This window comes from Ambystoma mexicanum, chromosome 1p (genome assembly GCF_040938575.1).
Source record: "Ambystoma mexicanum isolate Mex_15411 chromosome 1p, UKY_AmexF1_1, whole genome shotgun sequence".
In the NCBI taxonomy this organism is placed as follows: domain Eukaryota; kingdom Metazoa; phylum Chordata; class Amphibia; order Caudata; family Ambystomatidae; genus Ambystoma; species Ambystoma mexicanum.
Genome location: NC_090921.1, coordinates 393,273,274 through 393,288,059, shown reverse-complemented (window position 1 = coordinate 393,288,059; position 14,786 = coordinate 393,273,274). Strand labels below are relative to the sequence as shown.

The window sequence follows — 14,786 nt, the reverse complement described above, 5'->3', positions numbered from 1 at the left end:
GCAGTGATGGGCTGCGGGTAGCTGCTGAAGGAGTTTGCAGTGGTGGCAGAGTCTTCTGATTAGAGGGCTCTGGTTCTGATCCAGTCCTTGGCATAAATTCTTACTCAGCTTCGCTAGATGTTCGTCCAACATCTATGTCCAGGTCTCTGTGAAAGTCTGCTATGAAGATTGGCACTCCCGACGATATCCACAGGGCCTTGTTCTGGACTATCTGAAGACCCTTCCCGGTGTCGCTCATGGGAGGGCATCCATGCTGGGGAGGCATAAAAGTCAGGGTAGGTCTGATGATCGCCTTGTAGACATTGATCTTTGTCCAGAAGGGCATGGACTTTTAGGAGTAGTTCCAACACTGCCATCTTTCCCATCATCTTCTGCTGAGCATTCCCGATGTGGCTTCCCCAGTTTGCTGTCCAGGGTCACACTGAGGTAGCTCTCCCATTTGATGGTCTACCAGTTGAGGCTGCTATCGGGTGCTCCTTGATGAACAGCGTTGCAATTGTCTTGCTAATGTGGAGTTCGGTCCGCCAGTCGCTGTACCAGGTTAAGATGGTATCCAGTGAAGCTCTCAGGTTCTTTGCCACTTCCTTTTCGCCGAATAACTGGATTAGAGTACACACCCCACCACCTTATCGCTCGACGGAACTCTTTGTCAAGAACAATCTCGTCCTCAGAGCTTGCCGACGCCTGTATCCGAGCGTCCAGACATTCCTGAAGAGGGCGGGGGGCGGGCACACATCTGCAACCTGCAGGTCAGGTAAATTCATGACATGCCAAGCGACGACTTGATGGTCGGAACCGTGACGGTCTTAGTGCCAACAGCCGTTGCACTTTGCCTAGCATCGCCACTATTCTCTCCTCCGAGAGGGCCACCAGGCAGGAGACTGTCTTGAGCCTCGTTCCCAGGAATAGCACCTCCTGCGATTGTTTCAATCAGGATTTTAGATAAGTTGACGGAGAACCCCCAGATCCGTCAGCAGCCGGACGGTAATTAGTGTGTTCAACGGCTACTTCCCTGGACTGTTGGCGAGGTATGGGTACACATGTATCCCTTGTACACAGACGGGCCACCACTGCACTAGGCACTTTGTGAACACCCTGGGTGCAGACTTCAGTCCGAAGGGAAGGGACTTGAACTGATACTGCCCTCCCTGCACCACATAGCGCAGGCACTCCTGATGCTGCTCATGAATGGGGACGTGGAAGCATGTCCTCAAGATCCAGCAACGACGGGAAGTCTCCTTCCTCCAGTTAGAGAGCCATGCTGCAACACGACCACCCTGAATTTGTGGGACGTGAGGTATTTTACCAAGAATTATCTGGATTAGACTCCAGAGCCCTGGAGTCAGCTCATCGCCCCTTTTAGCATAGCCTGTACTTTCTGCAGGAGCAGAGGGATGTGCTGCTCCTGCCAGGCCACCAGTGGCCTCCACGGACACTTCTGCTGCAACTGTCGTGGGCGAGATCGTCCAGCACCCATGGTCAGTGGAGTTCTTTACCCTTTGCCGATGAAGCCTGCCAGCCGGCCCACCCACTGAGGTTATGGCTTTAATGTTTTGCTTGCAGAGTATTGCGGTTATGCAACTACCACAGCAAGGTTTTACCGCTACATTCCCCTCACTTTACAGCTCTTTCAGCTGGTATTAGAGGACAGTGGCCACAGAAGAAAATTCCAGGTGTGTGAAAAACAAATCAGCAACTTTTAAAACAGAGTCAGAAGTTAGATTTGGGCAATACAATGTTAAATGTTCAAGATTTGTACTGCGCACCATCAACAGCGGCGTTGGTACCCAGGTACTCTGGCAGATCTGCAAACGAGAAGGTGGGATGGTTAGTAGGGTGAAGAGGGAGTAGGATAGTGAGAGGAGTGGTGTCCTGTTGGCAGCTTCAACCCAGTATACACTGTGTACTGAGCTTTTGGTGCGAGTTATGAGGGATGTCCGTCTTCGTGCGTTGATGCGGTTTATGTGTTGTATTTATAGGGGGTTGCCACTGGCAGCAGCCACAGGCTCCTGGGGAAAAGGACACTTAAGACCCAAGAAACCTTAATTTGTTGTCCCCTATACAATGATTTACGGCATCGATTCGGTTTTCCAATTGAAACAAGCATCGCAAGTACCAGTGAGGCTTTAGATATCTGCCAGAGAGCTGAAGGCGATGCAGAACTCTGTGCAGACTCTTTTACATGGCACCCAAGAAGGAAATGCCATGACCCCGAAGTGTTTCTGCACTTCCTCACTATAATTACAGTGGCTTTCTAGAGTCCCTGCGGAGCCTCGAAGAGGTCCACGTAAAAGATTAAACTGTTTGGGCTGCTGGAAGTCCACATAAAGGGAGCTGGCTAGTTGCAGGTCAAACGCAGTAGTGCACACTCGAGCAGCAGCGACCAACCTCGCCCTGGAAATGTGGCTGGTCCCATCAGCCTTAAGGAAGGCACCTTGCCGAGGTCTTAACAGTTGATCAGAAAGTTTGAGTTGAGCATAGTGGCTTCTGTCCTGGCCACTGGTGCAGTCCTCAGATTCCCTTGTTGATACTCAAATTTCTTCTGGTCCAGTGGTTTACTTGTGTTCTGTGTACAGCTCGTCTGGTATAGCTGAAAAAGGTGCTGGGGCAACCCCGAGCCCTCCAATAGGGACACATGCAACATTAAACCCTGGAGGTGACCCAATTGGTGACAGAGCCTTCATCTTCCCCAACAGTCCGTCTACTGGAGGCATGTGTCTGGGCGACCCCTCCCACTTCTTGCCAACACACACGGGAACCTGTGGGCTTTCTGCAAGAAACTCAAGTGCATGAAAGGAAGTGGCTCTTTATTTCCCCCCCTCCCCCCAAACACCTCACCTGGGAAAGAATGGCAACAGCCAATTAAGGACAGGACAACTTGAACAGGACGTAAAACGACAAGGGGAGCCATTTTGACAATATGCTCCCCTATAGTGATTATAGCATGTTCAGGAGATGCCTGGAAAGTAACACTATGTCCCAAAATAAAAGGGATACAAGTGTCACCACAGCAATCGCTTGTGCTGCAAAGGGTCTAAAATACTATTTCACAAAAAGGTGGTGCCTACAGCGCCACTAGCCTGGGGCACCCCATAAACCCAAAAGGAAATTGCAGTAGGGACCCTGAGGGATCCAGTTAAACCAAATCAAAGTACATGCAGGAGGTGGGTGAAGGTTGCACTCACCTCTGGAGTCACAACAATAAAGAGTGCAACAGTAGTTGCTGGGAGGCTCCACAACACTAGTAGATCCTTTTACCAAGTTTGTACCCACAAATAGAGCTTTTACCACCTTTTCCTAGACAAGTACTGACCTTCCACTAGCTCAAGACCACTGCTATATTGTGCACATTTTGAATTACATAAAAAATAAAAAGGTACATTGATATACCAATAGCTTAACCCTTGACTCACCTGGCGACCAGCGACATAACATGGGATTGGAGCTTGTACTCTCGAATAATACGCTTTTGCTAATCGCATGTCAAGCATGGCCCCCTACGAACAGTTATGAAATAGGAAAAACTTCTAAATGTGCAGGAGAACTGGCTTGCACACGTATTCAGTCGTGTAGATATGGGTACACCGCAATGTCCATGCAGCGTAGGTGTGCTGCCACTACTGCAAGCAGTTGCAGAGGAAAGCCCAAAGGAAACACCAATTGAAAAGGTTTCCTCTACTTTGAAGCAGATATATCTGCGATTACTGGAGTAATATGCATCGTCGAGGCGTAGCCTGGAGCGGCACTGATGAGGTTGCTAATGTAATGGCCTCTGCATGAAGCCAGTGTTTTCAATAATAGATGCAGTTCCTGACCAGCCATCCGACATATGAAACAAACCACAGTGCCCCGAAAAGGTGTGCACTGCTAGCAGCGATCTGAGCTGCTAAGGCTCCCTCGCTGCCCTGGACCACTTCCAGCGATCATCGCACCCAAAGATGGTGGATGGACTGCGCAAAAGCCAGGCTGGTGCCACCGTCCCCAAGACGCACTTAAGCCCCTCTACTCCCACACCGCACCCACAATCCCCCATTACGGCTGCAACCTTACCCACGCACCAGAGGGAACTCTGGACCCCAGCACCACTGGACATGATTCCTGCCTCCAGGCACGGCACACAGCGGGTGCAGCCTTGATCTTAAGTCCTTCAACACTCTGCAGCAACAGGCTCCTACGAGGCACGCAGATCCTATAACACAATAACCACTTCACCTACTATACAGCCAAGGTTTCTTCCGGCATTGCGTTCTACCCAGCAGGCCAAATACCAATGGCGCTCCTGTGATCTTAAGGACCCCTGCGCCCCCAATAGGCAACGTGACAGGCAGTGTGGGCTGTTCGCGTTCCCTGAACACAGAGGAGACCAAAGGGCTTTCATAAAATCGACTGATGCCTGTGCATGGGAGGGCCCCAGCTACCCTGACCAGTTAAGAACCCCTCGTGACCACTTCTGCAACCGAAGCCCACGCCGTTGGGTCTGGCCACAAGCCGTGAAACCATTGCAAAGAATTAATAGCACAGGCTTAGCGCCTCATCTGGTGGTTGGAAGGCGTGTGCCAGAGGCCCTGTGAACAAACCTTGGCACAGGGAATGCCCTTATAAGCTCTGTGGAACCCAGCACAACATAGCACCGGGACAGGGATAGTTAGCCCGCGCTCCCCCGCCTGGAGACCCTACCACTGCGGAGAAACAGGACGTCCCTTAGGCGAGAGGGATTTGTACCGGAGCCCACATCAGTACCTACTCCAGCATCAGTGTGGACTCAGAGGGATTCCATAATCTCACAAAATGAAAGGTCATCACCGCCTCAAACACCATCAGAAGGTGCCGGCCAACTGGCCGGCAAAGGAGACATCCAAGACTTGATGCTGGACATTAAAGCAGAATTCTGAGCCTGTATGTCGGCGCTCACCACCAGATGGAACAGAGGGTCCTGAGGTGGAACAGAAGGTTGGAGAAATGGAAAACAGAACACGCGCTCCTGGAAGTACAACGCAATATTCAGATCCTGATTGACAAGATTGATCCTTAAAAACAAAATTTGGAATACAGGGCTCGACGAAACCACCTACGCATACGGGGTGCCCTCCTCGATCTCAGACCAGAAACTTGCAGAGTATGTGTGAGACTTGTTCTAGTCCCTGTTGCCACACTGAGGGAGGGAGGGGGGGGGGGGGGTGCCAGAGACATACTCGCCCCAGATCTACACAACCAAGGAGGCAATCATTGCGATTGGACGCTGCCGAAAACTATCCTTCCAAGGAGCCCCTCTCCAAATCTTTCAAGACATTGCTGTGGTAAGAAGCGAAGAACCTTAAAATCCATTACTTTATCAAAACAGATACTGTTGGCTGCTTCTAACTGCCCTTGAATTATCCTACTGGGGGGGCTCTTCTCAGACGATTGCCAGGGAGAGAGATTAGATCCTTGAGGGACACCACAGGTAGATAAGCTGTCGGAGAGGAAGGACCCAAGTTGGACCAGGGAAGGTCGGTCGGAGAGGAAAGAAGTCAGCCATGCCAGAGCCTGACCAACGATACCCAGGTTATCACAGAGACGGTTGAGCAGGATGGCACTGTTGAGCGTCAAAGGCAGAAGAGAGATCAAGCAGGATAAGAACACACGGGGTGTTGAAGAGTCAAGGTTGGTGAGCAGGTCTTCAATGTTCAATCGTGCTTCTGGCAGCTCTGAAGCCAGACTGATGGTCATGAAGACAATCAACAGATTCAGTGTGGAGATTGAGCTGGGAGATGGCCAGTTTCTCCAGGAGTTTGCCCAGAAGGGAGTGATGTAGATTGGGCGATAGTTAGCCGGGCAGGAGGGGTCGGCAGAGGGTTTAAGAGGGTGCACAAGAGTGCTTCGCGGGTGGGGACTTTGGGGGGTTAGGCAAGACTGCCGTGGCGAAGGAGTGGTGCAGAAATCCGCCAGGGCAGGAGCCAGGGAGTCGATGTGGTCCCTGTAAGTTTGATTAACGGGGTGACCCTGTGGACAAGACTTTCATAGATCAGACTTGTCTAGAAACCTTGTCTGGAGAGAAAAGGGGAAAGGCAGAGAAGGAGGGAGGAGGGGTGGCTGCAGAAGGGCCAGAGGAAGAGCAGGGAAGCAGGGAATAGCGGGAGGGTGCCCCCAGAGGAGGAGAGCGAGAACAGATGTCCTGAGTTTTGGAAATTAAGTGAGAAGCCAGTGCCGTCCAGAGGGCCTGGAAGGGACAGGAGAGAGACTGTGGCAGGATTGGCCAGTTCCTTGCAGATTTTAAAGAGTTGAGTCAAGTTGTTGGATGCCACAGACTTGGATATGAGTCCTCTTCTTGGCGAGGACTGAGAATGAGATAAGTGTTCTTTATATGTAGTGTTCTGTGATTACACTTGTGAAACCGATCCAATAGTTTAAAAATAATGAATCATCCTTTCACATGCAGTGTTGTCACATAACCTCCCTTCTACGGTGGAATGACCTCTTGGAGGGATTCTGGGAATCCAAAGACATGCCAACAATGAGCAACTGAGACAGGCATGGAGTATTGCCGCAGCAAGGTGGGGAGAGGGGGACAGAGCATATGCCCAAGGGGGATGTTGGGGGAAAAAAATCAAATTACGCGGCAGAAGTGTGAGGAGGATGCATGAAGGAGAACAAAAGGGGAGGGAAGCCAGGCACACAAAAGTGGTCGGTAAGGATGCTCACATTGTGCAGAGGGTAATGTAACGCTGTGCATGTTTTATAATGCAAATAATAAAAGGTTACAAAAAGAGTGCTACAGTGGGGATGGGGCCATAACATTTTATTGGTCTTTCTGGGGACCACCACTGTCAGACCTGCATTTGCAATACACAGCGTTACCAAACACTACTTTTGTCAACGGCACTAGAAAGGTCCACTCTAGTGCATTTGCTAGTGAAAATGTACGCTTCTAGTGCAAAACTTCAGGCACAGCTTCCGTAGTGGAGTTCTGTCGAGAATTCATTGCCTCAAGCACTTTTTTGCCAGCTTTCCTCCACTAACACTCAACCTTTGCAATACAGGCAGTAGAGCTGCGATTACTAAGGAGTCAGGGACATTTAGCGTTACCATCAGGGATGACAAATTACAGGGGGAATAAGTAGTTACATCATAAACATTACAAATGTTTTGCTAAAGTGGGACAACCCAAGAGCCACAACCCAAGAGCCTGAATGAATAAAGCTCAGTTTTGATGCACTTCTAAAAAAGAGTTAAGCAAAAATCACAATGCACCAAAAACCATACAAGAGGAAGTCAAAATTAGGGGTAAAGGCCATTTTAAGCTAAGCATTAAGCGCGCACATCCGATTCAACCTGGAAGCAAAGAGACATGCCGAAAATCCTCAAGCTGTTCAAATGTTACTTACTACATACCAAAACTCTGGATTACTGGTGAGGCTGTCCATGTTGAAGTCTTTAACACCTGAACCCATCTGAACAATAAATCGTGCCAGATTCTCAGCAGTTTCCTTGGTTTTATCATCAACTGCAAAAGAAAAAGCAAACTTATTCCTGGTAACTCGGAAAAGATATCTGAACCAGGAAAACTTGGCAGTGCCTAGTTGACCATTACAAGCACATCACCCAACAATAGAGCTGCAATGAGGGACGTTTATTATTAAGCACCATGGATCTTCATAGGACCCATGGCATGAGTTGATCCTTAACTTTATCCAGCGATTTTAACCAGCGATTCCCACAGTATTTGTAATAAAAATGCAACAAGGCAAGATGAAGGGTGTAGTTACCACCTAACTTCATTTCGACTTAACTCAATTTCTCTGCATATTTAATGGTTTCACATGCTGTGAATATTTCCCGTCTGGCTAGGAAACCCTGGTAACTTTAATTTAGTAATCTTTGTATGGAAAAACGTACACCCGTGTCCCATCAACATCTGGGTGCTTTTGGCAGCACCAAATGGGACATAGTGTAGAGCTCCGCCCCAGCAGCGTCCCCTCAGAATTCAACCTCTTCAGATGTCGTCCTATACATGTTTGCCTGAGGGTGTAGGGTGCATGTGAATCCATGAAAGATACCAAATGCTGGAGAAATGGACCAACAGGTAAGAAACTACTCCCTTCTCCAGCATTGGCTCTTTCATGGATTCACATGCTGTGAATAGATTTGGTAGCAGTACAAATGCTTGGAGGTGCAAACCTTAAGACGACATGTACATTAAAGCAAAAAAGCAAAAGTATAAATCTGTAAGGTAGAAAAAAGGAACAACCCCGGAAGCTGCAGCGTTTACCTTACTGGAACAGTCACCGACGGGACTCCTCGTCCCATTTGCACATCTTCAGCATGTTGCTGATGTAAATAGTGCCTGGTGAAAGTGTGGGGCGCTGCCCATGTTGCCAATTGGTAAATATGTGTGACAGGTACCCCCCGACCAGAGAGCTGAGGCAGCCATGGAATGTGCTCTGGGGATTGATTTTAACAGACTGTTTGCCTTTGCATGGCAGAAAGCGTAGATGAATCACAAAAGTTTTCGCAAAAAATTTCTTTATTAAGTTAGAAACGTTAAAATAGTTAATAATTTAGAGCTCATACATGAATAAGAGTAAATATCTAACATACAACTATATAACACAAATAAAGTGCATATCACGTAGAGCATCCTATGTCAGTATGGGTTTAGTATTGTGAGGTTCTCTAGTTTCTTGCTTTTCAAACTATTGAACTGCTATATTTGGAAATGATAAACCTTTTTTCCTGCCATTTGTCATAGTAGGATTTCATCGGTTTATGAATTTATCTTTAAATCATGCATACTTGTTAGTTGACCAGGACTTTCCCACTCGAGAGACTCCCTTCTCCCGAATGAAATCACCTGGCACTGACCTAAGTATATTTGGGGATGATTGTGACTTCCCCTCAGCTTGCGATTTGGCAGTGAGTTTCCAGCAGTCTCCTTGAAACTAGCACTTTCTTCACACTACGCACTTTGTTATATAGTTGTACGTTATATATTTACTCTTATTCATGTATGAGCTCCAAATTATTTAATAACTATTTTAACGTTTCTAACTTGAACCACCCTGTCTCATGAACCAAAGTTAAGGAGGATCAATAACCAATGGTTGGAGCTCTGAAAACAGTCTAGAAGACGTAATTGCCACCAAAAAAGCCACCATCCAAGTGAGAAACTTGATGTTGGTTGTTGACATGGGTTCATGATGCTTCATAAGGTCTGCCAGAACCAAGTAGAGGCTCCAGGTGGAATATTTTTTTGGGAGGAAAGGTTCAAGAGCTGCCCTTCAAGAAATCTTTTATTACCCTGTCAATGTAGATTGTTCTTTTACATGTAAATCTGGATATCGCTGACAAGGGCACCTTGATCGGAGGCCGTCAGACCTTCTGTAGCCAATAGCAATAGATAAGGAAGGAGCTGATGCAGTGTTATAGCTAGCAGCAGCAGATTAGGTTGTTGTGCACACCATGCACAAATCCACTCGTCCATATTAGATGTTGGTGGCTGGGGATCTTGCTGCTGGCAGGATGCGATGGCAATCCTGAGGGATATTCAGATTTCTGAATTCGGAGTGGTCAGGAGCCATGCCGTCAATTTGAGGGAGCCCGAATTGTGATGAAAGATCATCCCGTTGTTCTGGGACAGAAGACTGACCTGGGATCCTAGATGAATCTGATCATCCACTGCCAGCTGAAGCAGGTCAGAGAACCAGGTCTGCCTAGGCCAAAACAGGGCTACCAGGATTATCCTACAATGAGCCCTGCAAATCATTATTTAGGGTGTGGGGGATAAGAGGTGTAGGTGAACACACTGCTCCAATGGAAGGAGAAAGGGTCCCCCCAGGAGTCCAGATGCAGCAAACTGTTGGCACTGCTTGTTGTCAGGGTTGGCAAAAGAGGGTGGGACACTGACTATCTGGATGCTGTGCAGTTGCCACTTGTGCGTCTGAGGAGTCCCTGCTGAGGATATCTGCTTGCTTGTTCTGCATCCCTGGAAGTGGAAAGCCTGGATCTGAAGGTTGTGCTGTATGGCCCATAGAGGTTTGTGCTTCCGGGGGGGTTTAAAGACACCTGAACGCATCCCACCTTGTTTCCTAGAAAGTATTTAGAGAGCCCAGTAACTGGTTGCAACTCCAGACCATTGACATACAGCAATGTTTCAACTGGCTGACCTAGTGCTGGTTTAAATTAGCACCCCATCCAACTTTTTGCAAGGAATTTTTGCACTGATGTGATGGAGACAGTGGGGAATCAGAGGAATGCAAGAGGACATGGTTCCCAGAAGAGCCATGTATGAACAGACTAGCTTGGTGTAAATGAGCCCACTAGAGCAAGTAATGTTTAACTAATTGTGCTCCCAGGAAGACCAAGCTCTTGGAGGGAATTTGCAGGATTTCGTGTAGTTTTTGGTAAAGCCCAAATTTGGAGCAGCATCTCCGTTTTGTTGAGACGAGGCCTGTTGGTACGTCGACCCCCAAATTAACCAATCTTCGAAGTACAGGTAAAAACGGTGGCCTTGCTTCTTAAGAAAGGCTGCTACTGGCGCCAGGCACTTGGTGAATGGCCTGGGTGCCAATTATAGGCCAAATGGTAGAACCCAAAATTGGTAATGGTAATAGCTTTCACCTACTACGAACCCAAAGTATTTCCAGTGCCTTGGGTGTATTGGCACAAAGTGTGACTGAGGTCTGGTCTAGTATGCGATGATCCAAAATCAGGCACCAATTGCCATCTCGTTTGACCCCAGAATACACACCCTTTCTACATGCTGAGAGGCACCTTCGATGGATTTTCCTTAGCATGTGACGTATGATGCGCCGTAAGACGTGAAAGTCTCAGGAACTGGACGCTCTAACTCCCAACAAGTGGCCGTACTGGATTGCATCTAGCTCCCATCGGTCTGTAGTTACAGATTGCCACTCGCTGAGGTGGAACACCAAATTTCCTCCTACTTGACTGTCCTTGCGGCAGTCATTGCAGTGTCTTACTCTGCCGACCCCTATGGGAGGAGAAACATCCACGCTCCCTTTGTCCCGGGTTAACTATTGCACTGGGTCGATGGTAATATGCAAATTAACTGTAGCCCTTGTTTCCTTAGCCTGATAAGTTAGAGTTACCCGAGACTCCTCGAAAGACACTACTGTTTTGTAGAGTTGTAAGAGATTTAGCCATATCTGAATAACTTTCGTGGCCTTCACGGCTTTATCTATTTTGTCACACAAGATATTTTCTCCTTTGCACAGCATACACCAGCTTGCACTGCACCTCTTGGCGCAAGTCTGTACAGATAAGCCAAGCTTGGTGTTTGAGGACTACCCCATTGCCGATTCGTTTAAAGCTGGTTTCGGCCAGATCGACCGATATTATTGTGATTTGACGGTCTCCTTCTCGCACCAACAGCATAGCCTCCTTTCTTTGTTCTGGCAGGTGGTCTAGTAGAGGCTAAATGTCACATTTCACGGTCATATCGAGCGATGACTGGCGTCTCCAACCGAAGCACTACCAAAGACATCCAATTTTTGGTAGTCATGGTCAGGGGTAGTGGCAGCCTTATATATTGTGTGCAGGCTTTTCAGCTAGCTGCAGCCAAGATGATGCCTCTGGCGTTGGTTGTGAACTAAGGCATTTTGGAGTAGACTCTGGAGCCTTACATTACTTTTCCAACCGCCCTTTCACCACCAGTTCCTTAAAGGGATGCTTCATGGTACAGCAGCCTTTATTTTCTAAATATCGAGCGCACAAACAGCCCGGGGGCATCGTGGCGCCGTTACAGGAAGGAGACTTAGTTACATAAAGCATGTGACATGAGGAGCATTACAGTTCGGTATTTGACAAAAGGCACTTCACATAGCATAGTGAAAGTAGCTAATCAGCTGTGGAGGCAGCAATTGGACAGCTTTATGGAAAACTAGGTGGGAAGTTTCAGCTATGAGGTGGTGTGGAAGGGCGTTCCATTGCCTGCATCAATGGGGTCCCCTTGGTTTCCTGGCTTGCCCAGATAAATGCTAAAAATTGGTGTTTCCCAAAGTCCTCTATATCTTCCAGACCCCCACGATCAAAGTCCCGAAATCATTTTTTTTTTTTTTTAAATGCGCACACTACACAAACTGATTACCACATACACCTGGAACACATCCCTGCATAGTATTCAAAATGATGATTCTCCCAGTCAATGGTGGACTAGTCCTACCAAACCTCTGCATGTACTACTGTGATCCAGATACAGGTGGTAAGGTACTGGCTGGAGACTCAAAGGTGTAGATGCCAAGTTCTCTGGCTACTCAAAACAGACCGCCCATGGGTAGAAGCCACATGGGACACTCTAGCCAAGAACCACTTTCCCGTCCCCATTCACACCAATGTTTGGTAATCATCAAATCATCCCTGGGTTAGAAAAAAGGCGCCTTCACATGCGGGAAAGTAGCAGGCTGCACTAAGATCACAGTCATGTTTCAGGATATAAATAAACCATTCACCCAATGTAAGACAGAACTAGGACTGAGAGGGACAGGATGCCCTACCTCCAATTACAACACTGGCTAATGAACCCTACCCATACGCGAGGAGGCAACATGCCCACTCGGTTTGAGAAATTTGTAACCACACCACCAGGTGACCGGCACCTCATCTCAAGCATATATAGATTGGGGCTTGAAGCAGAACATAACGTGATCCCAAAATACACACTGGGGGAACCAATCCCATATAAGGAATGGGAACAACTCTGGAAAGACCAAGCCATTACAACAGGTGAATTCTGGCACAAATTAATTACCAGGCGCACCTCACCCCGCAGCACCTGCGACAAATCAATCCAACGAGGTCCCAATAGTGCTGGAAGGAATGCAGTGGAACAGGCGATATGGTGGGTATGCCCGAAACTGGGGGTGGGATTTCTGGAAAGCGATATTTGGGGAACATAGACCCAGCTCCAAAAGAAATCCTACTTTGTGTATGAGGCCATACAATTCCTGGGCAAAATACAAACGAAAGACCCATGTAATACAGACTATGGCTCCCATGTTGGTCTCAGTGCAGAAATGGACAGCAATGCCCCCCCACCCCCCACTACACCTACCTCTAACAGAATAAGACTGGATAGCCAACATACTCCCAATGCATGGAAACCAGACTGGGAGTCGGCAATGGACTTCCTGCATGATGACTTCCGAGAACCATATGGCCCCCACTAGGAATTAAGTGATGAGACATGAGAAGTGCTACAGCCCTGGGAGAGGGAGAGATGCTTTAATTTCTGCTGGTTTAAAAAAAACATTTTCATATGAATCAGTGGAAGATGTGATGTAAATGTCTTAATGTTTCAATTTCATATTTTTACAAACTGCATTCCATCCAGTCAAGGATTATAACCCTCCCTATGCAAATACAGGAATCGACACATTTCAGTAATTCATTCAATGCCCTGTACTTCGTATGAATCATAATTATGATACTCGATCGTCAGGTACTAGTGCTACCTCCACATCAGCTTTGCTTTTACTGGCATGCACATTTAAGGTTAAGCATACTTGCCGCATTCAACCAGTTTAGGCAATCCACCTTCCATCCAGATAGTAACCCAGTTTGGGATTCCTCTAATGTTCCCATTAAGATGCGAGTTGGACTGCCCTGACAAAATTTAAACAATTTCCATTTAACTACGATAATCGCCACGGCAAACCCAAACCCAGATTCCACAAATTGTCCCTCAATATTCCAAACACTGATCAAAAATAATTTAGCTTCCACTCCATACATTACGGTTGGAGCTCCGTTAAAACAAAGGCTCACAATTTTGTAAATTATATTCCTGGGCTGCAGCTGTTCATGCTTTCATGTTACTTTAATGTGATATGGGATTTCCACCCATTTGGCATTTGTAGACACTCGTATCTGTACTCATGAACCACCATCAGCAGACACTGAAATCTGCCTCTGGAGGCCCATGAGCACAGGGTCCTCTGTTGGTATATACGTTTCGGGAAAATTGATTAAGCCTTAAATCGTAGTGCGCCAAAGTTATATAAGCCGGGGCCAAAAAAACACCCCCGTTTTAAGCCTCTAGCTACCCTCCACGCTTGAGCCAGCATTGATGTACCAGAGTACAGGACTTTATTATTGCCAACTAGTAGGGAGGACAACCCCAATTTTCATGTTTTCCCCATAATTTAGGTCGGTCCACCAAATCAAAAGCAAATAAACCCAATAACTGGGCAGTGCGAGCTTTTTGGGAGAATGATTTTTACTCCCTAAAATAAAACAATCAAAGTCCAATTCCAAGCTGGAGTATTTATGAGTGTAAAAAACAGGAAAAATGAGATCATTTTTTGCACCCATTAATTCACCTTAAAAGAAACCGGTTTACTTCTGATCAGGGAGTGATAGTTTCTTCCCGCGCTACTAGGTACACTAGTGGTCCAAATATATCCATGGTGCTGTGTTGGTGAATTCAGGGCCATATGGTTCTTTGACAAGTCGTTTTCCAGTTTGTGGAAGTTTTTCTACCAACCCACCCCCCTTTTTGTGGGAGTAATTTGCCTGATCCACCCTAGTGTGGGCGATACCCAATCCCTAAATAAGTCCTGATAAAAAAAGCAGATATACCAGCTTCTTTGACCCACTCCATCAGCTGTGTAAGAACCAGCCGGGCAAAAACAATGTCCAGGAACTCGAGCAATGCTATTGGCCTACACTCTTATCTACTTTTTCTACGAGTTTGGCACCCTTCATATCTCCAATAGCATGTTAAACAATTGCCAATTCTTCTGGGTGAGCCTTTAAACATATTAATAGCTGGCCCATCTGGGCCCAGGGCT

The 14,786-nt window shown here is 47.3% G+C and overlaps 1 protein-coding gene across 2 annotated transcripts in view; it reads right to left on the bottom strand.

Moving 5' to 3' along the window:
- The window catches only part of LOC138570977 (SURP and G-patch domain-containing protein 2-like), a 95,627-nt gene that overhangs the window by 56,645 nt on the left and 24,196 nt on the right, over window positions 1-14,786 (bottom strand). For both annotated transcript variants that reach the window (XR_011303885.1, XM_069649160.1), the window contains exon 6: window positions 7,372-7,483. Coding sequence is in view for 1 of the 2 variants with exons in the window: in XM_069649160.1 (XP_069505261.1) it covers window positions 7,372-7,483 (112 nt within the window). In the remaining variant the exon portion in view is untranslated. The remainder of the gene's footprint in view (window positions 1-7,371; window positions 7,484-14,786) is intronic.